General features: G+C 38.2%; 1 protein-coding gene across 12 annotated transcripts in view; it reads right to left on the bottom strand.

The window, feature by feature from the left end:
* stxbp5l (syntaxin binding protein 5-like) overlaps positions 1–27,573 on the bottom strand; it is a 206,221-nt gene that overhangs the window by 152,898 nt on the left and 25,750 nt on the right. For all 12 annotated transcript variants that reach the window (XM_036139550.1, XM_036139553.1, XM_036139551.1 and 9 more), the window contains exon 2: positions 12,897–12,994. In XM_036139550.1, coding sequence (XP_035995443.1) covers positions 12,897–12,994 — 98 coding nt within the window. The remainder of the gene's footprint in view (positions 1–12,896; positions 12,995–27,573) is intronic.

The raw sequence follows: 27,573 nt of genomic DNA, 5'->3' as shown, positions 1-27,573 counted from the left end.
AAGACCACCATTTAACCCTAGAAGGGCACCACACTGACAAAAGCAGAGTTTCAACAAATATCCACTAATTTGTCAAAATAATGACCAGGATATATAAACAGTACTAAAAGAGAATCATGTTAATAGTTTATTGGCAAAAAAAATAGTTGATTTGGGGGTGAGTTAAGCTGTAATCAAGGTCAATGCAGAAGCTAGACATCGGCAACTGAATTTGATAGACATTGTAGAACAAAGTGGATACGAGCAGAAAAACTTTTATTTTCAGGTAGTTTCTTTAATGAGACGCTGATGTCACTCGATTAGCTGTTGGTTTGCGTCTCTAATTGTTTGACAGGGCCATTGCCGTGGTTATTTTGACAGGTGGTGGGTGACTTCTGGGTATTTACACTGGTTTGTACAAGTAATTTAGGGTGAGGACAAGGCAGCCCAAGATACATGTGCAGGTGTGTCCAATTCAAGGCAACAATGTGGATTCATACAGCAACAATGTGGATTCATACATCTGAATTTTTTTGTGAGCTGCAACTTTGAGGAATTCTCAGTATAGATTCAACAGCAGCTTCATTGTCTTACACTCACACACTCACCAACGTTTTCAGTAACCACTTTGACTGTGAAGGTACAAAAGTAACTTTAATCACAGGAATACAAAGGTCAACGACAGGCTTGAATCTTTCCTTTAAATATGATGTTTTTCTTTTATAGATTAACAATTTGATCCCTGGCTATTTTTTCCTAGTTTATAGTTTATATTAAGTCTTTAATACATTTTGTTCTTGTGAACATGTCAACCAGTTAATCCCAAATTATTATATATGATAGATGTTCAAAAACCTGTATTATCATCTCTATTATCTATTCAGCCTAAAATAACAAATGAAATGGAGACAGGTGATGCACACACAGCATGCTTTAATCAATTTAACAGCATGTACCTTGAGAAGATTTTAACCAAGAATTTAATTGTCATGCATTTAGATATAATTTTCTCATATGGTAATGAAACTAGAACTCGTCCAAAAATAACTTCCATTGTAATTTTAAGTAACCAATCTGAGAAAAGTGACATCAGGGCTAAATAACCTTTAATTTAGTAATTATTACCAATGATGTTGTTCAGGAGTTCAGTCAGCAATGCTATTAAAAGGCGCCTGACCTTTTATTCCCGGACTTGTCACCCCTTGAAGAATGAAAGGAAAGTGGAAGAAAATTCAGGTGGAACTTAATGGAAAGAAGTATATATTGAGCACACCTTGATTGCAATCAGACAAATGTAAAAGGTCTAGTGCCCCCCTTCTACAGACTGAAAATTACTCTTTTTATTTAATCAAGTGCACGCCAAGCAGTAATGAGATTCCAGTAAACTTAAAGCAAAAACAGTCTTCAACAAGGAAATGTTCTGATTTGTTTTTACATATTATTTTTGACTATATTTTCCAATTTTCATCAAATTCTGAAAGTAACATGAGATGCTCTAAGGTGGTGGATGAAATCAAGAAACTCACTGCTGCCAAACCTGTGGCAATAAAAGTTTCTACATTTTTTTGCATCGGCCAATATTAGGTATGCAAACGAAATAGTAAGTGTGGGTTTTTGATTTCACACAGTCATGTACAGAACAAATACACTGCTGTTCTTAATAATAATCATCTTTATTGTCATTGTAACATACATTCTAAAGCAGTTTGTCCTCTGCAATAAACTAATCCATTAGGGAGCAGTGGGCTGCCACTGTGTGGCGTACAGGGTGCATTCTGGGGCTAAGGGTCTTGCTCACGGACCCAGACTTGCAGTCTGTGGGATGGGATCAAACCAGAAACCTTGCAGTCTCTCCAGAACACAAGCCCCCCACTCTTTATAGACTTCCATTCCTCTTGTTCTGTACCTGTACACGAGAAAAAGGTTTATGTGGAAAACCATAGTAGTATGGAACGCTATGTTCACGGCATGCAACTCTTCAACGGCGGATTTCAGAGTTGTGGTTCTGTTTCAGACATTATTCAATTTGTTGTGGATTTTACACCGACACATTTTGCCCCTCTATTGCATTTAAACGCCTCTTTTCTCTCTCCTGCTTTTGTTGTCTATGCCCTGCTCTACTTCCTTATTCTTTAGTTCTGTGGCAGCGTTACTGCGCCTCTCTCTGTAGCTAGCTCTATGTCAAATAAACTACTCGCTTAAAACACCATTTCTTGAATGTAAACACAACTGGTTTGAAGAAAAAGACACGCTTATGTGCAAGCCTGTTTATAAACAAGGAAAAAAACTATAGTGATCCCTGAATAATACACAGCTTTGGCCCTTACTACTGAAGATAAAGCTAATCTGAGTACAAAAGCAAAATTGATCATGTTATAAAAAAAAGAATATATAAAAATGATCTCAGTCCTTGGTTAAAAATGGACTTGATAACATTAATTTAACACAATGCTTTTTGACTTGTAACATCATCGTGGCAAAATATTTCTAGCTGATTCAAGCATATGGCTTCAAACTTCTGTTTTGTTTTTATGAATTGAAAAAGTTGGTAGTTTATTGGATGACACATGAGAATCCAATAAAAGTATTCCTTCAACCCCCCACACACATTCAGGAAAGCTGCTTTTGCATAGTTGTCCATCATTGTGACCACTGTGCATGTTACCAAAAGTTAGTTTTTGTTACTTTAGTTTTGTTTAGTTTCCCCTACTACTTTTGGGTTACAATAACTGCTTTATAGTTCTGCCTTCCAAATAATAAAGCATACAGAGGAGCATATACTGTACAATAGGGATAGTACAATAGAAAAGTGAAGACCATATCATATCAAAACCTCTTTGCTAATTAAGGCATTCGAGCCAGTCATTGATACCAAAGTTGCTTTCCATCCAATCTTATCAGTTCATTGCATGCTGTTAACATTGGCACAATTTCAGCTGAATGTTTTGCAAAAAAAGGCCCGAGCCTTCATGATGTCAGCTTGCTGCAATTAGATGCAAAAGCTATCCTTTTGTTTCTCACTCCATGGTTTTCTTGTAATCATAATCTTTTTGGGCATCATTGTTTCTCTTCACATACTGAGCAAGAGCACTTCTATGAATTTTTAAAAGTTATTGTCAGCTGCAGCACAACCAGCCATTGATTCTGCATGATATATTGACTTTGTTTATATATTCTGTTGTATAATCTATGCTTGCCTCCTCCCTGCTGGGCCAACAGCATAATTTTAACTCTCTCTGTCTCTCTCGCTCTCTCTCTCTCTCTGTTTTTACTAATTCAACTGCTACTGAATAATGTAAAACATAGAAAAAATATAGAGATTTTGTTTTGGCACAGGAAAAAAAAAAATTTCAGGTCACGGACCATTTACTATGTTAAAATTAGAGGTATTTATTTATTTTGCATACTCCCCAGAGTTAATTTATTTTACTTCCATCTACTGAAGATCAAATACTTGACTTTGACAAATCAAAAAAATACATAATCTTGCCTCAGGTTTTGTACTCAGGTCCATTACAAGGTAAAATAGCCATTTCTGTCATTGTGTGTTGATTATTAACTCTCTACTTGTGAGAGTAATGGGCTCTGAGAAAGTTTAAAATGGGTGAACAAAAATTTCTAAACTGATAAATATCATCTCACAGGTTATCCATACTTCTTCTGTAAATTATAGGGTTACAAGACTTAAGAAGTCCCTTTTAGTGCATATATATATACTCTTTTCTGTGTTTATTGTTCCTATCGATCATTAGTTAAACTAAGGATATGGAAGTGATGGTAGGAGCCAGTAAAAACAGTAACGAACAGGTCAATCTAAAACAGGCATGTCTGACTCTAGTCCTCGAGGGCTGGTTGCATATTTTAATCTGTCCCTGCTCCAACGCATCTGATTCATATGTATGATTTACTTTGACAGTCTGCCATCAAGAGGTCTGCAGAGGCCTACTAATCAAGCCCTCATTAGGTTGAGCTGTGTTGAACCAGGACAACACCTAAAACATGCAGAACACCGGCCCTCGGGGACCGACTTTGTACACCACTAATCCAAAAGGAATATTTTCCCAATGTTCAACCTTTTAGCTCCTTGAAGGGATATTTTGGATCATTTTAAGTGCCGTTCTCTGAGGTATTCTCAACAAAAGTTCACTTAGGTATATTATATATCAGTAAGTTTTGTGGGGGAGAAAATCAGCTTTGCGGATTGATGTCACAGATGTAAACCTTTTTTTCTTTTTAATAGCTAAAACTAGGCTGTTAGCCTTCCTGTCCTATGAGCATTTATGTATTTATTTATTTATTTGCTTTCATGGACACTCCCCGTAATACAGGATGCAGTATATCTACTTGATGTAAGAGAACTGTGAGAAGCTCTCCCTTTAATATAAAGATGTCAGTAAGAGGTTTAGCATCTCTGTCAAATTGCCCCTTTGCCTGTTTGTACCCACCTATTATCATTATATTCCAACCTAATTAAATTTTATACCAGTAAATCAACAATCTCAAACAAAAGCTGCATGATAAGGAAAATATTATGTGGCGATAGTGTTGTTAAATATTTGAATGAAGATTTTTATTAGATATAACAAACACTATCCTAAATTATCTATTTATTTACCTTCATCACAATGACCCCACCGTTTTGCTTGCGTTTTTACATCTATATGGGCACAAAAGCTAGTAAAGTCCATTGAACTGGTCAAATATAATATTGGAAAGCAGAGTTTGATTGGATGTCCTTGGAAATTGTATGGCCTTCAAACTTTTTAAGCCTCAGCCTGCCCCAGCTTCCAGTACTGGGGGCTTAAATACTGAATCTAAGCAGCCCTTTGTGATAGCGAGATTACTCTAAAATTCAATAGATTGTAAAGCTCTATTTCAAATCGATATACTTAGCCATTGGACATCAGCTTGTTTCTCTTGATACACAGGCACTTTAAGAAATTATGGCAATAATCATAAAAACCTCAACTTTATGAAAATACTTCTAATAGTGTACAATTTTCCTTACATTTTTTTATTACATCCCATTTCATCTTGGCTGTGATCCCTGTTTGGGACTCAACTTTTCTGAAATATGAGAGATTTGGGTCCCAGATAAAGGCAAAATACCTACATGTAAATACACCATTGTCAGAAGGGTTACACGACAAAGGGGTGAAATAACCAGCCAACTCTGGCCTAACAAAAGAAACAAGCAAACAAAAAACAGCACAACAAATAAAACAAGCAAATCCTTTAACATTGATAATGCTCTATACTGATGAGACAGAAATCACAGTTGCGAAAGAAAAAAAGAAAAAGAAAATGATCATGAAAAAGTAAGGCTTGTTGGATGCAAAATTTGAAGAAGAAAAAAAATCGATGACTGAAGATTTTGGATGTCACTGTACAAGATGCATTTGTTGTTTCATTATAGACAATAGACATAATTAATTATAGAGCAGGTTTTATAGTTGGGTGCTTTCAATATTCCATTTATAAAACTTTAACAATATGATAACTTGTGTTTCTAATAGCACCTTATTATAGTTAAAATATATTGTAATATGTGTATTTTATATTATGCACCCTTTCATGGTATAATATAAATGGACCCCAGCATGTAGTAGTGAATAACAAAATACTACCTGAGCATTATTTCTGCAAGGTCTCCCTAAGAGTGAGAGTAAAATAATCCGTTCTTAGTTTACAAGCAGGAGACTTTAAATCCTATTAAATGAAATATTCCTCAGCTAAAGATGCTTGGCTAAAGTACGATATATATATATATATATATATATATATATATATATATATATATATATATATATATATATATATATATATATATATATATATATATATATATATAGCTAAACTTTGGAAAGAGTCTTTGTGTTCGGGAACAAAACTGAAAATAGAAAACTGCAAAAGGTAAATACAGCCAACGGTGTTGAAGTGAGCTGTATTTGATCATGGCAATGGGCCACCTTGTACCTTGTGCAGTCTCTGCTGCATACCCAGGAATACACTCATTGTGCTGCGCAGAAGAAATAGCCACCAGCACAGTGACAATGATGAATACATAATATCTGACTATCTGATAGGTCTGCTTGTCTAACTGGCACTACTGAGCGGTCCTATCTCTCTCTCTCTCTCTCTCTCTCTCTCTCTCTCTCTCTCTCTCTCTCTCTCTCTCTCTATGTGTGTCTCTCTCTCTCTCTCCTTCTCTCTCTCTCTCTCTCTCTCTCTCTCTCTGCTTCCCTCTCACGCACATTATAAAGACTGTCTGTTTAATAATAAACTATAACAGATGCTGTGTGTTTACGCAAAGCCATCTCGTCCCATTCCCAGCCCACGCTCCACTGACCAAATTAAGTTTTGTCCACAAAACCGGAGCTCCAGTCACTTTTCACCCAGTAATGGTGGCTGGTTAACTTATCTTGATTACTCAGCACTGTCAACAAATTTTCCACAAAGTCTCTGCAGAGCCTGGGGTGGAGAAGGGCATGTGATATGACTTATTATCAAGTCCAGAATGTTTTCCACTCTGAATGTGTCCATTTTTAATGCACACATTCTAACAATCTAGATTAAATTTGATTAAAGCTAATAACTAAAATATAACTCTATAAATTCCCAAATTTACAAAGGTTACTAAGTCTTGTACTATTTATATAACCAGTTATTTGAATAAAGTCCTACCTGAGTGTACATCAAGATATTTGGGAGTATATTATGATTTCCTTCATTTTACAAATAATTGACTACAAAGAATACAGATTTGGGCTCAATTTTGATTTTTTTGATGTTGGTCAAATAATGGCTTGCCCAAAGACACAACGACTGAGTCGGTCGGAGCAGGGGATCGAACCTGCAACTCGGTTACAGGACAACCTCCCTAACGCTTGTGCCACTGTTGCCCCAATACCCTTTTCACTCCTGACTCTGACCAAACCACAAAATGATAACTGAGCCAGAACATTAATGGCCTTTTCAGGGACTCACAGAGTTTTTCTGGGGAGCATCCAGAACGCAGAGATGCTGCCCATCATGCATGGTGAAACTAACTCCTTGACTCTACTTGACAGCATCGAAGCAAGCAGCTGAAATGAACGATCCACAATATCAAGAATTAAAGTGAAATCAGTACTGGCCACATGTCTTTGGCAGTAAGGCTACCAGCTAAGAAGAGGTAATAGGACCCCAAATGTAGCTGTGATGTTTTAATCTTGTATTTTAATTGTATTTGTCAGTCTGACAAAGAGAGGCCTTAGCGTCAAATTTGCAACGAGAGAGGATGAGATAAAAGTCCAAGAAGGAGGGATTTACCAAACGATACAATAATAATAATAATAATAATAATCACAGCACAACTCATAAAAACAAAATATTACATCAGTATTGTAAGCTTAGTGAGATTTTAGATTTGGTATGAGTCCTTCTGGGTTTTGAGCCATGTTAAAACATGCACAGAACCTCACAAACCTTTAAACGTTTTTTTTACAGGAAACCCCTCACCTTCATTCTCTCATTCTTATGGTAATGTGGTGACAGTACCAGTGGGGTTTTTTACCTCCACAGCAAGGCTTAAACTGATGGAAAAGGTGCTGAAACCTGTCAAATGGACAGAGAAAACCTAAAGATTGTCAGGAAACATCCCAATGCAGATTTGCTAATCATGGTGATAGTGGAAAGGTGGCTTTAGCCAAGCAAACTGTATTTCCTGAGAACCTGGGAAAGAGTAACATCAAGATTGCCCTTACACAGAAATGGAGTTTTCAAAATTCCAACAACTTTTGAATGGTCTAGGTGGTCCCGGATGGTGCTATGGAGGACTAACTCAATGAGGAATCAAAATGTTTTGCGCAAGGGCACTTTGCAGAGCAAAAGATTTGGCCAAAATAAAACATTTTTCTGTCCCACTGAATCAATTGCAAGCAACAGTAGCAATATGAAAAAATACAATACAATTTCACTGACAGCGGGTCAGCAATAATACAGCAGTGCCACCTAACACATGGGTACCTGAGATTGAATCTGGCTTGGACGGTTGGTCCTAAAGTGTCACACTGATCAATGTCACCTGACCTCTAAGATATAAGTTCATTTTTTTCTCTCTCTCTCTCTCAGGTGCTTTCTTCTTCCTCCCTGCCACCATCTTTTCCAATTCCAGCATCAAACTGATCTTTTTGTTTTCTCCTTCTCAAACCTTATTGATGGTTATGAGAACTGACGGCCTATCAGGCTCTGGCAATTCTATTACCAGCAGCCTTTTGGAAGTCCATTTACTTTCACAGCTTTGACACATACACCATTCGCGGGTCGGAGACAAACACGTGTGCTCTCAGACATGTTGTATCTTTCTGTGAAAAGAGATACACTGACATTGACTCGTGCAGACAGCAAAAGATTGCACACTCAGCAAGCTAGTTTGCATTGAGAAGTACAGAAGGAGACACGCAATTGCACACTCTCGCCAAGCACTTTCTGTATTCTGTTTGTACCCAATAAACTACACCTCAGCATATGTTGGTAGTCGCGCTCCAGGCGGAGGGAGGAGTGTCTTAGGGACACCACTGCAGAGAGCCTAGTTGCCAACCCACTGCGCCAACCCTGATGACATTGTTGCTATGCACTATTCACAAGAGCAAGGCCAGTCCTACTGTGAGTGACTCAGCTTTTCATGTTAAATATGTCACATAAAGGGGGTAAGCACGGGTTATCTCGTCATAAGGTCTTACAATAGGTCGTGATAAATGGTTGGTTATGGGAATCAATTTGTCATCTAGAAAATTTAAATATTTGAATAACAAGATTTAGATAATACAGACGCCGACATCAACTTTCTGTAGAATTGCTAGATCTTCAACAGAAATGTGCCCCCAAACCACACCTATTCAAACCGGGTCAACCTCTGTCTTACAAAGTATTACACGCCTGGGGCACTTTGCCTTCCCTTTGATAGACAAAGACTCACCACAACTCTTTCAACTTAAGTATTCATTACTTTTAAATAGTATTTTTATATTTAAAAAATCTGTTGACAGAACCGATTTTTATGAGGGGGTAGTTTATTTTTGGCAAAACTGAGACTTTCTGCTACATTTGCATCTCAAAAATGGATCCAAAAGAGAAAAAAGTTTTTTGCCAATCCCTTTTCAAAGTGGATATTTTCAAAAACGTTTGTGGTCTATTCAACGGAACTGAATATCCAGAGATTGGTAGAAACAATGAAACAGAGGGCCATGCCCAAATGCCATTTGGTTGCTTTGTTTCCTTGAAAACCTCAACAATTTGAAGCCGTTTTTATGAGAATTACCTCATTTGTCCCCCTTCATGCTGAATATGTTGCCATTACCAAAATTCAAACAGGTAATTTTAGCCTAGAACTGCTTTTACTATAATCACAATGTTCTTCTTAATTTTGATGTCAGTATAAACCTTTTTGCAGCCCACTGATGCAGCATAGGAATTAAAGGGTTTTTGACCTAAATCTAAAAGAGTGTATAGACCAAGACTTTTATTTTCTTAAATGGAGACATGTATCTAGTTGAAAATATACTGTATATCTGGAGAGGTGCAGTGCCGGTCCAGGTCTTCCAGAAATCTTCAGATAATCAAGTCTGAACTATATTGGAGTAACCTTGAAGCTTTCATAAAGTTTTCTCAAAGACATTCTACAGTACACAGTGTATTCTGGATTCACAGTGTTGTGTTCAACCTTAACAATAATTCAACCGTAGCTAGATCTAGTGCTAAGTTCAGTTCACACAGGTTAAAGCTTAATTGATTTATGTTAATAGTTTTAAAAAATACACTTTTGAACTAAACCGACATTGTCTAATTCATGAAGTTATTAAAAAAAAACATATTGCCATCATCTTTGTGCTAGAATATGGATCATGTCATTGCATAGCATATGACTGCATATTTACATCTGCTTAACTCTCTTCTGTTCTCTTTGCCCACATAAATGGTATTTTACTTTTGCCAAACTTATAAGTCAGTTGCTCTCATTTACCATTTAAATGCTTAGCTTCTGTAGTTCTTAATGAGCAAAATGAGTGTGAATTTTTTGTTATTTATTATAAGTTGCAGCCATTTACAATGAACCTTGAGGTAATTACACCTTTTACATCATAATAAAGACACCATTTGTCTTATAGGTCTGGTCATTGTTATTGTTACCATGTTTAATCACATTCCATAGGTGCCCTGCCAGCACCAGGCTCGATCAGGTCTTTGTCTTTGTCTGGAGCTTAGTCAGTTTGAATGAAGCTTTCGCTCCCAAACAGAAAACTGTTCCATGACAGTATAGCTAGTGGAGCTCAGTTAAAGTTAATCATTTTTAAAAAGGGTCCAGAACAGAGTGTGCTAGAATCATAATTGGAACTGAAAGTTAAAATTTGAAGTTAAAATAATAATAATGTCATTGAAAATATTACCCAGAAAAAAAAAATATATTGAATGTGAGCAATAACTTCCTGTTAAAAGGGCGTTTCCCTTCTTCACTGTCGCTAACTGCATGCTCTGTGTGTGAGATTGTTGCAAAGTCAATGACGCAATGCAAGCGCCTGTCCACTGTCACTACATGCTCATCCAGGAGTGAATGCTGCTAGTCAATGACGCCATGCAATCTGCTGGGTTTTCTTAACTAGAACACTTTTTAACCTGTCTGTATGATTTCATTGAACTGCACTATATGGATAACATTGAATTGAACTGAATAAAAAAAGGAGTTAAAAAACAATTCTTACTTTTAAAAAGTATTATCTTTCTTACACCGCTTTTTTAACAGTTACTTTGTTCCCCTTACTGGTGCGTTTTGAGGTCTGCTGTGGTGTTTCTGGGAGTGGGCTCATGTTGTGTGGGGAAATAGCCATTGTTTTACAAACAGTTTCCAATAGATGTGGATACAGAAGAGGGACCAACACTCCTACTGAGCAAACTGCAGTGTCCAAGCTCTCTGGTTGCACCAAAGCATTATCTCTGCAGGAAAAACCTCTAAACCTTCAATGAGTAGCTTTTTTGCTTCCTAATGGTCTTGATAAATAAAAGGAAGGAATAATCAATTAAATAAATGTTGTTTTTAATTGCTAATTTTGAAGGCACAGTTTTTAAAGAACTAACTTTAACTAGTTTATGTTAGCTATGATGCTAATTGTCTCTGTAGAGGTCAGAGTTTTGCATTAAGTTCCAGGCTGATGCCACATTCATCACAGTGGGTTCAGAATTGGGCCACATCGTTGTTGTTTTAAGTTTACTTGCCCTTGTAAACTAAAAGTAGATCTCCAATGAACGTTGCTGGCACTACCTTATTTAACAGCAGGATCAGGTTTCCTTGCCTTTTCTCCACTGGATATTGTTGCCAAATCAATCAATCTTCCTTTCATCGGATCAGCGCCATTCTCCTTTAGGTGGCATGAGTCATTCTGGTGCCTTTTAAGCAATACTTCAGCAGGCTATCATCTGGCTTTTACCGAGAAATAGCTTCAGTCTAGCCCCTCATCTACAAAGGCCTGATTGGTGCCTATAGGCCCTTAAATCTGTAGAGCACATGGTAGAAAAAGTTTCCCCCAAAGAAACCGTTAGACACAGTCCTACAGAGTCAATAGATATTGGCATCTGAGTTCTTTACGTATGAGCTTTGAGAACAAAAGATTTAAAGCGAAAGCAAATTATAGCTAAAGGAGAAAGTCATTAAAATGAGTGAGGAATACTGAAGAAGATGACAGGTGGTCTTTAAAAGGCCTTGAAGGACGCAGAGGAATGTTGAGAAATACTGTGAAAGACAGAGGAAAGGTGAATTTGAAAAATATAGGATAAAATAAGAATGAAAAAGGGTGCTCCAGACACCCAGTATTAGAGGGTCAGGCTGGGAAAAAGTTAAAGTAAGACAGAAGTGTGTGTGTGTGTGTGTGTGTGTGTGTGTGTGTGTGTGTGTGTGTGTGTGTGTGTGTGTGTGTGTGTGTGTGTGTGTGTGTGTGTGTGTGTGTGTGAGAAAGAGAGACAGAGTCAGTGACAACCACATGGGAGTTGGGGGAGGGTGTGTGCAGCATGTCAATACAAATGCTAAATCACTCAGGGGCTTTCATCCAGCTGAAATTTCAGCCTTGCTTCAAAGTCAGGTGTAATGCAGAGAAGATGGACGTGTTGAGAGAAAGAGGAACTCGACAGATGTTTATACCGTACTTCATTGCGGTATCGTGAAACCATCCTGTCTAATCCCCCGAATCACCTTAGCGTTTAGCCCATTCCTTCTCTCATTTTTCTTTTTCAAAAGCATAGAAACATCTCCCTCTGTTGCTGCCTTTATTCCGTTTCTCTGCTCACAGAGAGATCTGCACTCAATCTGCGCATGTATAACCACATGCCGAAGCCTCGACTCTTGCTTGCCGCCTTTGGCACATGCTCCCTGAAGGGATACTTGGAAGCCTCGGTATTTATGAGGGTGTAATATCCTACCTGGGCTGCACTTGCAAATCCTCTCCCATCCCTGTAACAGGGCGGCCCAGGGGATGGATGGGCTGTTGGATGGACGGGTCTTAGACTGCAACATGACAACTGAGCAACATGATATGACAGGGCAGAGAGGGTGAGGAGAGGCAGGGGAGGAAGGGACAGTTTCAAGAGAAAAAAATAGAATGGCTGTGGAGAGAAGAGCTGTGAAGTTCATTTTATTTGGAGATATTTCATAATTTGGTACATTAATTTGTGTGACATTGTTTTAACTGGAAATACTTGGGTTGTTGCTCCTGTTGGCAGAAAGAAAGCATGTCTTCCCTGTGATTGATTATGTTTTATTAGATAGATGCAATAATGCACCAGGGTCAAAGGCCATATCCTGCAGCTACAGAGTGATGTAGTGCTTTGATAATACTTTCAACAGGTCTCCAGAAACACATAAGAGGAAGACAACGTAAATCCAAGGATACATTCGTACACCACCTGATCTTGAACCGATGGCTAGGATCTTCTGCACGGGGTCGAAGGCCAAAGCTGTGGGCTGGTACGTGAATCCGTGCCGAACCGTCTGCAAGAAAAACAGACATTGAAAAAAAATTATGTTTGTTTTATTGCTCATATTTTGTAAACAAAAGAGAGAGATTAAAATCCTGTATAGTCGGGTTTTCTTCGAAAACAAACATTTTTGTTTGCAGCTGGGGAAAGAAACAGTATGGAAAGCATTAAATTTAAATGTTTCATTGGGTCTTTCTTAATTGCTTCTGCAGTTTCGAAACGAGAGAAAAGGGTGCGTAAAATCCCACAAGATGCATCACATAATTGTAATTTCATAATTGCAGCAATAACTAATAGTAACATATATGAAAAAAATAAAAGTACTGCTGGTGGCATTTTGCTTTGTGGTTGCAGTTATAACAGTCTGCTGCTTTAGTAACGTTTGTTGTCATTTATTCATCATCTTTGACTTGTCTGAGATCAGGTTTCAGGGATAATGAGTCCAGGAGAGCAACTCGGATATCCTTCTCCCCAGCAACACTCTCCAACTCTATCAGTGGAAACACTAGGCATTCCCTGAATACATATAGTTCCTCAAATACCTTTTTGGTTTACACAGGGCGTCCATCAAGTGGGGTGTGCATAGAAAACGTCACCTGGAAGGATCCTGATCATGCATCTAAATCCCTTCTATAGGCTCCTCTCAATGCGGGGTAGCAACGGTTCTACCCTGGTCCTCAGCGCCTACTATCCTGCATGTTTTAGGTATTTCCCTGCCCCTGCACACCTGACTTAAATAAATGGATGATTAACAGGCCTCTGCAGCCCTTGATGGCTGCTGAGGATGTAATACAATTATTATATTTAGGTCTGCTGGAGCAAAGATACATCTAAAACATGTAGGACAGTGGGTCCCGAGGACCACGGTTGAAGACCTTTGCCCTAGATGAAGAAGCTCTCACCTCTGAGGCTGATTCCAGCCACCCTGCACTGAAAGCTCACTTAATCTGCATCAGAATGTAGACGGAAAGAGATAATGAGCGCTCGGTTTATCAGCTCAGCCGTTTCTTCATCACAATGGCCCCGAGCAGCATTTAAATCATTGTCAACAATGCTCAAATCCATCTGTCTTTGACTGGTTCCACACTAGCACCACTCGTGAACAAGACACCAAGGCTACGTTCACACTGCAGGAGCTTGATTCTCCATTCTGATTTTTTTGCTGAAATCCGATTATTTTGAGGTGGATATTCATACTACTATTAAATACGGCCACCAACAGACTTCTGTCTGAACGGCTCAAGACCGCAAAGCCACCCGCATGCGCAGATAACAGGAGACGTCACACAACAGCGCACTGTTTGCGGAAGTAATGGTGAATGTAATTGTTTCTAGCAGTGTTCAATAGAGTTTTGTACTCAAAAAGAAAAAAAAAAACATGGAAACCCGCCAACATCTCTCCTTATTATTATTAGAAAGCTGTTGAGCAATGGGAGCCGACAATGTTAAGGCCACACCATAGCAAGACGAAGTAAGGTAAGAGGAAAGCAGCACAGCTATTAACAATTACCTGCTATGGAGCGCTAACTGCTACTACTGAGCGTGGATGTGTAGTAAGAGACAGGAGAGTGATGTGAAAGACGAATAAAATGCGACATGGCCGCTTAGACTGTGGACGCTTTGAAAAAAAAATCTGATACCTATTCGATTTAGTACCACATATGGAAGTGGTACAGATCGGATTTTTGGGTGGTGAAAAAATCAGAATCAGGCCGTTCCCACTGCTGTGAAAAAGACGGATATAAATTGCGTTTGGGCAAAAGGATTGGATTTGGGTCGCATTTCCCTGCATTTTGAACGTAGTCTTCTGTGTTTAAGGTTAAAGACTTACACCTGACACTGAGAGCGTAGTCCACCTTTTTTTCCCAGTTGAGAACCATGGCCTTAGGGTAAAAGGAGATTTTTACCCTAGCCGCTTCATACTCATCTGCAGAGCACACCAGTGCAACCTAGGGTCATTAATTGAAGTTTCCAACAGAACCACATCATCCACAGAAATAAAGATGAAATCTTGATGTTCCCACACCAGACACTTTCCTCTCCACAACTACATCTTGAGATCCTGTTCATTAACACCACAAAGAAGGTCGATGACAAGGGGCAGCCCTAAAAGAGTCATCTGGATCTGGAAATAGGATGAACTTTTTGCTGAGAATGCAGGCAGTAAGATGAAAAAAAGTAATATTCTTTAAAATTTCATAATTGTTTTCTTTTGCCAAAACAAAACAATATAGCTTTGGGGAAAACAGTGGGCTAACTGAAGCAGAAATATAAAACGGCTCCATTAGTATGGAACCTATATATGAGGGCATCATAATGCCATTGCACTGAGAACTATTCAAAATAACAGTTCCTTAAGAAACTATAGATAAACTTTACTTTGCGTTCATAATGCAGCTGGATTCTGATAGGACGGTAATTGAATTGGCTTCAGCTGTCTTGCTCCGGAGGCTGACAAGGCAAAACATGGCTGTCTCTCAAAGGGCCTTTCTGAGAGGCCCTGCATGCTCTGCAGCTGTCTGCCATTAGTCACGTTAAATATCCCAACGGACTGTCACTTGCAATAAACCCGCTCAGAGGGGATGTACATGAGAAACATGGACATGATGGCTTCTGAATAAAAAACACACTGCAGTATGAGGGGATGCTCTAATAAGATACAACGTAAAAAAAAAAAAAAACATCATATACAACGCCGCTAAATCACTGGCGTGACACAAACAACCAGCATCAGTGGTGAGCAGTTCTCTTTACGCAAGCAAAATCAAACGAAATGAGATCATGCATTGGAGGGGGCTGCTGAGACACAGGGGCCAACTTCGCATTTTCATTGGTAGATTTTTATTTGTTGTTTACTTTCCAAGTTTCTTTTTAAATAAATGTTTTTCATTCTATAACATATTATCTTGGACTGCCGTTCAATGGTCCTGCACAAAGAAATTAAATATTTTAAATTCTTTGTGTATCACAATACAGGCACACGTATTGCCAAGTGTATATGGCAGCACGATTTGTCTCTAGTGTTTTCAAAGAATAGCAGAGAACACAACAAGCCAAGTGCTGCTGCTAAGGTCCCCATTCCAATAAACTAAGATTACAGTCTCCGGGACCACAATGCACTACTATATTTTTAGGATAGTAGAGTCTGAAAACCCTTACTACTTCCTTTGTTAAACCAGCATATATGGAATAAGGAGGTGCATTTCTCCGCTGGTAGCATCCCTACTCCTAACATACTGATCTTTATGCAAAAGGGGCCTCTTATCTATCGGAGATAGATGGAGAAAGATGAATAACATCGCATCTTACAACTTGCGACAGTCAAGCAGTTCTGGGCAAGTTATTTCATGCACTTTGCCTGCTGTTGTTGCATGTGAATGTGTGTGTAAATGAATGAATGAGTGAATGTTGGAATGTAGTGTAGATCACATTTGATAAAGCTCTGTACAAGTACATGCCATGTACCATTTATTTGGAGAACTGCTATTCTGTTGTGGAAAACGAGCTTCGACAACCGTTATATTAGGCCACACTGGCCTAATATAACGTTCTTCTATACGTTCTCTGTGACAAATCCCCAACTGTGCACATGAGCCATGCATCATGAGCTTTATTTCCTTTTACCGTCAAATTGCCCAAACTGCAATTTATAAAACAAATTTGCTTAATGGAAACACAGTAATTTCGAGAGAAAGAAAAAAAACTGGTTTTTCGATAAAACGTTTTTGAGTAGGATGGTTATTCAGCCGTATGGATGTTGACACAAGACAGTTTTTTGGGGTGTTTTTTGCATCCGGCGAGTCACGTGATCAACAATCAGATGCTACTACTGGTGAAAAAGATGGAGGAGATAACAGGAAGTAGGAGGAGGATGGTGGTGCAGCATGTCGCCGCCATGAGTTAGTGAGTGAACAAACTAATTCACGTGTGATTTTAAATAGCCTTTCTTGTTTAAGCTTCAGCTGGTTGTCTTCACGACGAGCCTCTGCACATAAAAAGGAAAGAAGTTCCTCCTATGTTACTACTTGTGTTAACAAGAAACTGAACATGTAGATAATAAAGGGGACTACTGAGTTTTTTTCCAATGAAAAATATTTCTGGATGACGTTTTTAACTTATATTTTTAAAGTAAACAAATACATAACGCTCCAGTAACTATTTCCAGCTCTTGCAAAAAAAAAAAAAGAACAGGAACTCTCTGGTTGTGTAAAGTTAGATTATGGTTGCCATCATACACCCATTGCATTGTTATCAGGCAGTTCCTAAACATCACTCAGAAACATTTTAATCTTTCCTCATCTGTACCTTTTCTTTTAAGTGATTCAATTTGATTGTGCACAAAATGATGTCTTTCCACTAAGTGAGGGACAGGTGTGTGATTCACCCTCTTTCTCTTTGCCAACTATTATTTATTCACCTATTCACCACCTCACCCCTTCCTTTTCTGGCGTATCCTCGCTCTGAATCCCACTCCATCTTCGGGAGTCATGAGCGAGAGCCTCTTACACCCTTGACACTCTGTGATGATCTCAGTTGCTTCTTGCACTCTTGTGAGTCTCATTAAGCTTTTCTTGTGTAGGCGTGTGCACGCAGCGCCAGCATCCAGACATGGACACATGAAGCATGCCCTTACATGCCTCACTGCTTCTCACTGGCCACGGTCAATGATGGAAGCAGTTTCCTTCATGAATCACGCATTCCACGAGTGGAATACAAAATATTTTTTTACAAATGATGATTGATGAAAATGTGCAGGGATCACGCAGTAGATCATCTGTATCACAGCAGTTATTTAGCACTGACAGACACTGAGCACCGCAGCATTTTATGTAAGATACCATTATAACCCTGGTCCTTTCCCTTTCAGTTACATAAAAAAATGTGTTTAAAACACAAATAGAAAACAGAATGCACTTACTGACACATAAATGCAGTATAATTGCAAAGACAATAATCTAATAGTCTACAACACAAGAAAAGAAAGGGGAAAAAAAGCATTTACCGATGTTTAGATGTGACATTTTTTAAAAATAACCGCTTTTGTTTTATTCTAATGCTACGCTAATCAGGATTCAGTGAGAAATCTGCAAGATGAGAACCCCCCACCCCACTGTGTTAATCTCCTGTATAAAAAAAGATTAAAAAAAAAAGCGTATGTTCACTGGGAACAAAATGTTCTAAGATTCATCTCACCACCTCTGGGCTAAGATAGGGTTCATAGATCAAACTGGATGAGAACATCTCTAGAGGAGCTTGCTCCACTACCTTATTTGTCTTTGCAACACCAGCAATCATTCAAAAATGCAAGATCAAAGTATGAATAGAATATAAATAAGAGGGAAAAATGGTCTTCTTTATCCTCTCAAAAGCACAGCCGAATACTGAATATCAAAATAGGCGAACTCTGAGTAATGTTTCACTTTATAGGTTAGATAGTTGCTAAAGCATACTGGGGATAAATCAAGTATAGAAAAAAAAATCCAGAAAGATAAAGTTCAAAATTTTTTCTTGCTATGTTACCATTGATTTTATTGTGTAACCTTTGCGGCCTTATATCGATTTAAAAATTGAATCTAAGATACCATTAATGTCTAAAGAACATCATAAGGACAATAAATCGTATACTGTTAGAGCATAAAAAGATCACTTTTATATTTAAACAGAATATAGGCTGCTATATTAAACTGACAAAATAAAAAAAAAAATATAAGGAAATCCAAACATAACCAAAGAGTCCTGATAGAACAGGAATCACATTTAACTGAGACAAGCGTTTGGTTGGCAGAATTAAACTCAAAATAAATAAATAAATCACATACTGTATAATAAACTAGAGAAACAAACGTCAGAAAATTCCTGTATGTGTTCACAAACGATGTTTATCATTAACAGCCTGGAATCCTCTGACAGCACCCTGCAGTAAAAACGGCAGACTGTTTTTAATCAACTGCTTTGCATGGATAGTGAAATATTAAACTATTCATTATCATTAAAAGACCAAACAAAGACCCACTTTGGAAAAACTATCTCCCCACTCTGACCACAGTAAACACCCAGCCTTCCCAAGCACCCAATCACCGGCACAAAACCTCTTTGTTTGACCACCTTGATTGTAACAAGTCTGACGTCACTCCTATTAATGCTGCAAAGGTGTGGTTTTGCGAAAAATGCTGTGAAAACACTCAGAGGCGGCGGTGGCCGCACTCAACACCAGGTTATGAGAAACAACACTGATGCATACTCGATCTCACTGCAAAAGGACAAGATTGTGATTATAAATTTATATGTGCACATGGTTTACACATGCACAGATTCTCACAACAATGGCACAACCCTACAAATTGCGATGGCTTTTTCCTGTCGTTTCATCCGGCAATGGTAGTTGCATGTTATGTCTGATTACAAAAGCAGTGCTTTTGAAACCTAGACTCCATTTGCACATTTGATATTCACACTCTCTGTCTGGAGTCTTTCTTTACTCGTGTTTTGAGGCAATAACATAACATGCGCTGAGGAACATCTGGTAACGTGTTGTAAACTGCTGTAGGGGGAGGGGGGTGTGGCAAGCCATTTCATATTTTATTTTTAAAGACTGCATTCCACTAAATTCAGTTATGATATCAATACTTTTGCATCAGATCAGGCTGGTTCAAAACTGTGACCCAATATTGGTTGCTTCAATAACTCTCTTTTCTGAAACAGGGAATTATTTTAAATGTGACAAGCATCGCCACCACACTGACTAGTAAGAATAGAGTGGTAGAGGTACCAAACTGTCAGACGAAGGGAGTCGGATGTTGAAAGAGTTTGCCTCCGGTTATCCCCGCTCTCATCCAGAAGGGTACACGCATATGTGCTTTTTATTGCCACAGCAGAAATGGAGATAGCGTAATCCTCGCCATAGTGGTAAATGAATGCCTGGTAACGGTGTCAAGCAGCAGCTTTAAATCTCACCTGCTTGTTTTTAGTCATTATTGTTGTGCAAACGTCTTTCAATAACACAAACCTAGACCATGAGTCTAGTTCAAGCCAGAAGTCTTTGTTTCTTGCAAGTTCTGGTCTGAAACCTGGGTCACAATGTCTGGTCCAAATCCTCCAGAACCTCTGAAGTGACGGATGAAGCAGAACTGGACTTGCATGACTTAAAAAAGGTAAAAATACTTTGTGACTGTTTTGAATCTTCACAACCTTCAAATTCAATGAGTATCAGAGACTCACTACATTACATTTAAGCTGTTTCTTGTGTAAAAAGCGTCTTTACTTCAGTACAAAGAAAAAAATACATGTTGTTACTGTCACTCTCATTTCTCCGATTTTCCTCCAGCTATGACTTTATTGATCACAGAAACTTGACGATGCCCTGTAAGTTGTGTAATATTTATATTTGTCAGGATTGCACTGACACAAAGGGTTAACACACAATCTTTGTTCCCAAACACTCATTTACGTGTAGAGGCTACATTCTATTGTGTGGTTTGTGTCTCTCCTGCTCTCAGCTTTTATAGAGTCCATTTTAATTAGGACTGAAAAACTAAACAAGCTGTGGCTGGTTGTATATTTTCTGTCTTTGCTTTCAGTCAACATAACAAGTCTGAAAATAGAAAACAGGATGGTCCAAGAGAGGAAGCAAATGTTTTATTATATAGTGAATGCCATATAATTTTTCTATGGATCACCAAAAATGCAGTTTTTTTGGAATAGTGGATTGTATTGTTAAAATGTTCCATTAGCATTTCCTAATAGCACTGACCTTAACTGAGATAAATGAAGCCTGCAGTGCAGATATTGTTATGGGGTCTTTGATAACCTCCTACATGGATCACCGGTGCACTCTTGGTATAATTTTGGTAAGCCGGCCACTTCTGGCAAACTTCACCAATGTTCCAAATTTTGTCTACTTGTGGATTATGATTCTTATTTTGGTTTATTGTCAAGTAAAGGCTTCTGAGACCTTTTTAGCCAACCTCATATTGTCAGACAGATGCCATTTAGGAGATTTCTAAAACATCTGCCAGTGATTAAAAACAAAGTCAAAAACAAAAAAATATTTAAGGGTGTAATTATTATTTTATAGCAATTTAAACTAGCTAGAGTTGCATCTTAAATATTGATGAGTAATCTCTCTTAAATGCATCATAATCAGACTCCAATTTAAACATATTATTCAATAAAAATCCAGCCGCATAACATGACATGCACTTCTGTTTCAGTGATGTGGCAGACTATTTTCTGTTCATTTAATTTATTTTCTATTTTTGTTTTTGTTTTTTTGTTGTTGTTTTTTTTTTTTGGGGGGGGGTTGACTCCATTGCCATCATTCATCACCTTCACAATCCTGTTGCAATCTCTACCTTTATGAGATAGAAAATCTGAATTGGTTGAACAAACTATTGAAACAGCTTTACCTGAAAGCAACATGGAAATTAATTGAACCAAATAACTTAGAGATTTTCTAAATATGCAAAATATGTCTTCTGCCCAGCCATTGAAAATATATTATATTTTAGAAATAGATGCATGTTTGAAAACCAGACCAGAAATAGAAAATAGCTCAAGAACTCCACATGTGTGGCATTTGAACACTGCAAAAATGGAAACAAACATATGTAAACGTTCCATGAAATTGAGAGTATTTTTCCTTGATTTAAGCAAGTAAATAAGACTTTCTACATCTTATTCCATTTGCCAATAGAATAAGATGTTTGCACCTAAAAATAATATCAAGAGCAGGATATCTAATTATCTTATATTGGGGGTAAAAATACTCATTCCACTGGCAAATAGTTCTACTTAGCTTTCTAAATCAAGGAAAAAATATACTAATTTCAAGAAAATTGTACTCACTTTTAGTTTCCTTTTTGCAGTGAAGCTGAATCCTGGTAGTTATAAATGAAAATTTCATTAACTACCTTATGAATAAATACAATTTCTTTATCTCTGTTTGAGAGGCTAAGCCTTAATGTACTGTAACACGTCACTTGTAAAAATGGGTAGAAATGTTACACTCCCAATGGTAAGGTTTACAAATGTGTTTCCCACTCAGAGAACAATACACGTAAGCTTTACTGTAAATCTATATGTTGTGTGTCGGTGAGAATTAGAGCAAGCACTCCTGCAGCAGACCAATTAAGACTATCTGACCTTCAGACGCAACTATACGCAGCGGTCAACAAACGCAAACACAGCAGGATTCCTGATAAACAGAGTTGGTGAGCTCATTTCATTAAAAATGTATTTGTAAACAGTAAATGGCCTATATGCAAGACATAAAACACAAGTCTAATATAAATTGAGTGCAACTTTAGCGCCTTAACTGATTTTTAGGGTAGACCTTAGTGTTTTAAGTAAACAAAAGTAAAGTTAATTAAGTAGAGAGACAATGTTAACAACAACAACTAAATCACATACTTCCTTTTCAAATAACCAGATTCCCATACTTAAACTATCGTACATCCATTGTCTGTACCCACTCACCTGTGCAGGGTCGTGGGGTACTTGCATTATGTTGAAGTTAAAATAAACAGACATTAAGTGTTTATGTGATTGTCACTAGAATTTTTCTAAAATCTTCAAGTCAATTCTTTGCATGCTCATGGCAAAAAAAAAAAAAAAAAAAAAAAACAGATATCTCTGAAGACCAACGTGGTTAAACAAACACATTCACACCTTTTTCCTCCAGGTGTTGCCACTAGTCCCCTCTGTTTTCGGTAGTTTTACTTGCCTGACTCCATTGCACAGTTGCTGGGATACAGGAGTACCAGCCCCCCCTACGTGTACACACAAATGTGCCAAGGGGTTTGAGTCAGTATCTATCTATCTATCTATCTATCTATCTATCTATCTATCTATCTATCTATCTATCTATCTATCTATCTATCTATCTATCTATCTATCTATCTATCTATCTATCTATCTATCTATCTATCTATCTATCTATCTGTCATCTATCTGCAATTGACAAACTTTGTTCTCAAGCTGCCGTCTTTACTTTTCACCATGCAGGTCACACAAATACAGATTTAGACACACACGCTTTGTGTTCTATCAGATAAAGTCCTCACAGATATCCCCACCCCCTACAGACTGATACCACCACAAGCCACCCACCAGCCTCTCTCTCTCTCTCTCTCTCTCTCTCTCTCTGCAGCGCTCAGCTGCAGAGCTGGTCTAGACCCCTGGTTCTATAAATAGCAGTCGGCATCCATGTCTACCCGTGCCAGCCAATTGTGCGCTGAGGAGCTGGATCTCCAAACATATATCAGCACAATATAAATGACATCAGATATTCTTTCCCATACGCCGAACAACAACAGTTTTTTGAGACGATTATTGTGGCGGGTCTGAGCGCCTCAGTTTGCTAAACCGTGTAGCACACAACAGATAGATGTTAACCATCATTAGTAAAGACTAATGTATTCATTCTCACTGATGTTTCTCACCTGAGAGGAAGGGTCTCACCCCATTAAATGTGCATTACCACCTCCACAGAAATGTCCAGTAGGTGCCCTCATCTGCTTTCAAGTGTTTGAACAGAGTGTTTTTCCTTCTCTAAGTAGAAGCAGAAAGTCTTTACTTAAGGGTAGATAAGTCAACTTTATAACTCAAGGAGATTCAAGTTGAGGTATTGCATTGCCTTTGGCTATCTATAGTATATAATACATTTAAAATGCATGGGTATTTGAACAACTGTCTCTTTCCCTTTGTTTACAATAAGTCCTATTCCTACTGATGCATCAAGTGAAAGAACCATTATCTACTTCCTAGCAATTGCTGTGCAACAGAAGGGGTAGCGGCTCATACAATCCCATGAGAAAATATTCACATCAGAGGTTTTCCATATTGTCATGTCCCAACTACAAACATCAGAGTTGTTCAATGTGATTTAATGTGATAGCACAGAACAAAATTGTACGTAACTGTGAGTTGGATGGAAAAAAAAAACGATACATGGCTTTCAAAAATGTTTTTTTTTTTTGTTGTTTTTTTTTTATCTCAAGACCAATAGACACTAGAATGTAGTCTATGTTAAAGAGCGAAGTTTCGTTGTAACCACAGGTGCAAATCTGGATTTTCCCAGGGTTTGCTGTTTTATGTAGAAGGAAACTCCTACCCACAGCCTGCAGCTACCACTGCCATGTTTCACTGAGGGGACGTTGCGTTCTGACTGAGTTTATTTTCCGCTGAGCACACTGCAAACTGGATTCCTTTAGGCATTCTTCATGGCACATTTCTGTAAAGGCCAGATTTGTGGAGAGCATTACTCTCCACAATAATCTTTTACTAATAATTGCTGTGTCTACACATTTCTTTTCACCTGAGTCGTGGACGTCTGCAGTTCTCCCAGAGTTCCCATAGGCCTCTTGTTTAAGTCTCTATTGTTTAATGCTCCTCTTGCCCAGACTGCCATTTTACAATTGGGCCTTATTCTTTCTGTTTCTGATCGATATCTGGAACAATGATGTGCTAGATGTCCAAAGTTTGGGGTAATGCTTTCAAACTTTACCTTGCTCTAAGCTGTTTCACAGCTTTATCCCAAATTATTAGGATCAAAGTCGAAGGCATTGATCCTGATCATTTTGTTTTACTTCTTATCATTCTGCACATTACATCTTTAATGAAACCATGGTATACCGGTGTGCTAAATGCATTGCCGGTACACGCCACAGCCGCCTTTAGTGCTGTTACATTTATTTACACAACAAGTAAATCACAGGGGAATCCTTGCTCACAGGCCAGGATACAATTGTAGAATAGTTTAAGAGGCCACTTCTGATTTGCAGGTTTCAACGGGCGTTCTGAGAAATGGAGAGTAACACTTGGTAAGACTTCTGTGTGCAAGCTGACAACAGGGGAATGCAAATGAAAACAGAACTTGTGTTGTGCATGGGAGCTCACAGCAACACCTGCACATGTTCCTCGTAGAATCTCCACAACATCACCGTTGTTGTGCTGCAAAATGAGCAGAATATAGCCGAAAGAAAGCAGAGTTTTAATCCCAAAAAAAGTTTTTCTACAGTGGTGTTAAAGAAAGTATTTGCTCCAATTCAGATTTTCTCATGTTTTTGCTTTTTTTTGACCACACTTAAATGTTTCAGATCATCAGAGTAATATCTATATCTGAGAAAGATCTCTTAGGTAATTGCAAATTGCAGTTTTCAGATATCAATTATATTTATTAGGGGGGAAAAGCTTTCCAAAAACCAAGTTCATTTGTCTAAAAAGGAATTAAACATAATAACTGCGGATGCCACCCTTGGCGGCATCAATTTCAATTAAGCATTTGCAATAACTAGTAATCAGTCTTTGAAGGATTCACTTTGACATCACTTTGAAGGAGTCTTTGCCCACTCCTTTTTGCAGATTTATCTTTTTCAGCCACATTGGAGGGTTTTAGAGTCCCAAGTGGATAGCATTTTGTCCCAATCTCTTTCTTTTTGTTGATTCATGAAGAGGAATCCTGGAAAATATTCAATCACTGTCTTCTCAGTTTGTGTCATGACTCTCACTGCATAACCTGAACAGCCAGAGTGATAATGTGTAGCACTCTTTGTTCTGCACATTATCAATCTGGGACTGCTTCCATTAAATCCATGTAGGGAAAGGAGGGAATTTCAGCAGAACTCTATGAGCTGATTGGGCGAAGCGACACCTAGTGCCCGCCTACCAAAGGTTGCTTTTAGCCAATCACGGCATCAAATTAAAACATAAGCAACAAATGTCATGAGGTAAGCTAGTCAAAGCACTTCTTGCTGTTGTTCTTTCAAAGATGGAAGCGTGGATTCTGAGAAAACAGATGTGATATCAGCAGCTACGCATGCGTCCTCCTACACAGCCAAAGCCTTGTGGCCCTTTTCCACTGGTGTCAAATCAACTCAGCTTGACTCCACTCGACTTGACTCCACTCGACTCTACATGGTTTGTGTCGTTTTCCATTACAACTAGGTTCCACATTAATGTGGGTGGTAATGTAGACTTGTTTGCATGTGACAACAATATAATGCAGCGATGGGTGACCTGTTGAACATGCTGCTCAGTCTATGCCGATTTGTCAGACTCACCTCATCCATTGGTCCATGGTGTGGATTTTAGAGCTTCCATTTTCTTTCAAGAGAATAAACTCAGTTTCTGTAATACCATCATTTGCTGTTGAAAGCTGTTACAAATGGGGGGGGATTGAACGAGTGACGTAACGTAACCAGTGGTGCCACGCCCTACCCAATCAGTGGCTGATAGTCCTCTGACATTGTGTTTTCAGCCCCACTCAGCTCGCTTGGAACCCCAGCCAAGGAAGTACTAAAAAAAGGGTCAGGTACCACCGAACCATTACTAATGGAAAACCCCAATAACCGGGTAGAACAATGCTGTACTTCGCTGACATGGTACTAATGAAAAACAGACCATTAGAAGGTCTTGTAACCCTTTCCAGACTTTTAGATATCAGTGATTCAGTTTAAGCGACTGAAATTGAGCTAAGTTTTCCAAAAATGTGCTTAATTTTAGTTAATTTGTGATTTAACAAGAGGTGTGGATTAGTCCCCTTTTACATACAGCCGTCATTTGAAAACTATATTTTTACTTAATGTGTTTATTTTACCCTAATGTTAAAGATTGGTTGTTGATCTGAAACATTAAGATGTTACAAAAAAAAAACAGCGATATAAAAAGGGTTCTAAAGAATGTTGCAGTGTAGCTTGTTTGGTTTTCTGAAACGATAGCTGGCTAAGATGCACCTCACAGCTAAAACCTAACCCTGAGAAAGATATAATATGTTTTTCAGTGATGCTAAAAAAAAGAGGCAGCTTACCTTTAATTTCATGGCAGGACCCCGTGTCTGAATTTGTTAGTCTCAAACTCACAGCAGCGGTAACTCCTGCTTTTTAGCCTAGTTGAGCTTGTGCTTGGCCCTTCACGTCCAAAGCTTTCTGGTGCATTTTTAACTAATAAAAAATTGAAAAACGCTTATTTTTCAAAGCCAAAAGAGAGTTGCTCTGTTTCCTTTTCGTTGGAATGGAAAAGTGGGCCAATAGATAATTTATGAATGGCTTTCTAGGCCAAGTTTGTAATTGAAAAGGTGCAAATATGTATATGCCATATAAGATCTCAACATGAGTGCATTAGGCTGGCATGTACAGGGGTGACACAAGGTGTATAGGCTGGATGTCAGGTTAAAGAAAGATACAGAAACAAAATGTGTAAGGTTTCCTTGCACTTTTTTAGTGTTGCTCTGTATTTATCATGAAGACACTGTGACCAAAACACTTTCAACTTTTTGCTTATTTTACAAAAAAAAAAGTTTCGATTTGTGCCCACATATACATTATTTGTTATCTGTGCGCATCCTGAGTCGATGTCTATCTCAATTATTTTTTCAACATGGCCACAATAAAGGTTATTGATTATTTATTTTGTAGGCAACCTTTAGAAAAAAAAGGTTTTTAAATTAAGTTAGCTTTTTTTGCTCATCGTGTTTTATAGAGAGCGAAAAAAGTGTGTGATGCTGGAACTTTTTTCTTCTTTAAATTGCTCTATCAGTGTCTTTTGTATGCAATCAATTATTTTATTCTTGATCATTAGACTATAATGTTCACCATC

The sequence above is a fragment of the Fundulus heteroclitus genome, chromosome 7, assembly GCF_011125445.2.
Source record: "Fundulus heteroclitus isolate FHET01 chromosome 7, MU-UCD_Fhet_4.1, whole genome shotgun sequence".
Classification (NCBI taxonomy): Eukaryota; Metazoa; Chordata; class Actinopteri; order Cyprinodontiformes; family Fundulidae; genus Fundulus; species Fundulus heteroclitus.
This window is presented reverse-complemented; position numbering and strand designations above follow the sequence as displayed.